The sequence below is a fragment of the Palaemon carinicauda genome, chromosome 11 (assembly GCF_036898095.1).
Source record: "Palaemon carinicauda isolate YSFRI2023 chromosome 11, ASM3689809v2, whole genome shotgun sequence".
In the NCBI taxonomy this organism is placed as follows: domain Eukaryota; kingdom Metazoa; phylum Arthropoda; class Malacostraca; order Decapoda; family Palaemonidae; genus Palaemon; species Palaemon carinicauda.
The window spans coordinates 27,191,390-27,193,889 of record NC_090735.1 but is presented as its reverse complement, the minus strand read 5'-3'; the positions used below and the strand labels follow the sequence as shown (position 1 = coordinate 27,193,889).

The following is a 2,500-nucleotide window of genomic DNA, read 5'->3' as shown; positions in this document are numbered from 1 at the left end:
TCATATTGCTTTCGAATATCTTTCCATTTACGATATCAGAGGAAATTTATTTTCCAAAGAAGCTTTAATTAATGTGGTGAATATTTTTTTAGAAGAGAGAGAGAGAGAGAGAGAGAGAGAGAGAGAGAGAGAGAGAGAGAGAGAGAGAGAGAGAGATATCCCAGTAATAATTAATCTATAGAACATTAGATTCATTATTGCTTCCTATTTTCCAGATCATTCGCCACTAACGGGATGAATATGAGATGGGCAAAGCAAGAGAATAAACGTATCAATCAATGGAATAGAATCTGATTTTTTTTTTCCAATGTAGTATCGCTAACTAGATTCTACATTTATAGCGTTTTTCCTAACTATATTCGCCACACCCTTCGAAATATGTTGAAGGGTTATATATGAATAACACCCCTGATTAACCTTACTTGTATCTGGCAAGTCACTAATATTTACGTAATAATATAAGCACTTACTACCACTCCCTCTTCAATTGTTTACGCAAACAAGCCACCCATTACAGCATACGTCTTTTTAATGGTATACCCAGGAACCTCATAAAAAAAACTTTTATGCAAATACGTGTTTAGTAAGGTAGATCCGAATGTTATATAACAAAATGTATGCAAATAAATAATAATATCATCCTGTCAGAACACTGAGACTGAGCTGAAACATGGCATTATTGGAGGAGATAGAAAGAAAGAAAGAAAAAAGGAACTATTGTCTGGTCGACCTTCTCTACCATTAACACATCTGAGTCACGTGTTATATGTATGTCTACATATGATATCAAGAAATATTATCTTATTTTTTTTCCTCTTTTAATGACTATTGGACTCCTCCATTGTCAAAGCGTAAATGAAGCACTGTTCTTATTGTGCTATATTATTCTTTGGGGGATACTTATGAAAATGTCTGATACTCTTCTCATCTAAATCTTAACATTCATTCTTCCCTGTAAAAGCAACTCTCATACCCGATTAAAGAGAAACAACTGAATAATACTTCTTTAACTATTAAACAGCATCTTCTAAGCATATCTTTTGTCAACGTCTAATGGCTGTCTTATCCTGAACCTTTTAGAATTAATGTTAAGCTTTACACTAACCATTAAACCTTCCATAACTCACTTCTTTGTCTCCTTTGTAGCGCTCTGCTCCTTCCACTTCAAAAATATCACCAGAAGTGATATTTTACTCCCAGATAATTTTTTATCATTCTGAATTTACATTTACCGCATAAAGAGCTTGTCCCTTAATAGAACAGCTGCTTGCCTTTTACAAATGTTTCTTTTTTTCTAATTTATTCCCCATTTCTCTTTCACTTCAAATTCTCTTAAAATTCCTTTTAGTTATTACCTTTCAATCTTTCACTCGACTTCAATGTCAGAACCGGGCGTCCAAAATACTTATGAGAATTGCTACATATTGCGCAGCCAACAAATCGTGTCTACACTAGAGCCTTTAAATATGCGCCCCCTAGACTATATAATAAGCTCTCACGAAACATTCGAATGATTGAAGACATTAAGGCTTTCAAGAGGAAACTGGAGACTTTCTTATTTCATGAGTCATTCGACAGTGTCGATTTAACAGTAAATGAAGAATATGAGACATGAAACGTTAAATACTCTGAACGAATAAGGTAAAACGACAGTGGAGGTCCTGTAGAGAATGGGGTACCCCTGCTGTATGGGACCGGAAAAGCAGCCATCAAAGTAAAGTATATAAATATATATATATATATATATATATATATATATATATATATATATATATATATATATATATATATATATATATATATATATATAGAAAAAAAAAACGAACAGACTTCCACGTACCTGGCCTCGTATAAGCTGGCATCATCCAGCAGAGGAACACCAGAAGGGAAAGCATTGGACATACTGGACTCTCCATGGTGATCAGAGAAGTGAAACTTCTAGTACTTTCGGGCGGTACTCAACCTTTCCAGCACTGCCGTAAAAGGGAGGTGAGGAAATTTCTTTCCTTGGAAGATGTCTCTTGCTTAGCGAGACGTCAGCTCTCGGCTTTAGTTGCAAGAGTTTGCTCTTTGCAGAGCTTCACTGTTTAAAAATGGGAAACAGTGTCAGGTGTGACATGGTCATATCCGTGGCTATCAGTAAGGTTCTCATTTCCTCCGAGATACGAAGACTTTCATTCTTGGTTTCCATCAGGAAGTGGTGATTTTACTCTACAATGCATCTGCTAATAATTACATTGAGAGATGCGACGTGGTTCTGGTACGAACTATTCTGGGTCTTGTTTTTCGTACCTCCCTCCATTACTGATCTGGAAAGATAGAAATTCATAAATTGTAATATAATTGTAACAATTGCATTAACATGTAAAGTAGTAGTTACCCCTAGTTTTTTCTGATATTCCTACCTAGACAATTTGTATTTTGTATTTTGAGGAAATAATTCGCTTTTGATGGTGCTTTTAAATATTTTAAAAAGTTGTATTTGATAATCATGGTACAA

At 34.7% G+C, this 2,500-nt stretch overlaps 1 protein-coding gene across 1 annotated transcript in view; it reads right to left on the bottom strand.

Annotated features, from left to right (window-relative positions):
• The window catches only part of LOC137649651 (uncharacterized), a 27,385-nt gene extending 25,094 nt beyond the window's left edge, over nucleotides 1-2,291 (bottom strand). The window contains exon 1 of the mRNA XM_068382629.1: nucleotides 1,841-2,291. Coding sequence (XP_068238730.1) covers nucleotides 1,841-1,916 — 76 coding nt within the window. The 5' untranslated portion in view covers nucleotides 1,917-2,291. The remainder of the gene's footprint in view (nucleotides 1-1,840) is intronic.
• Nucleotides 2,292-2,500: the final 209 nt, after the last annotated feature.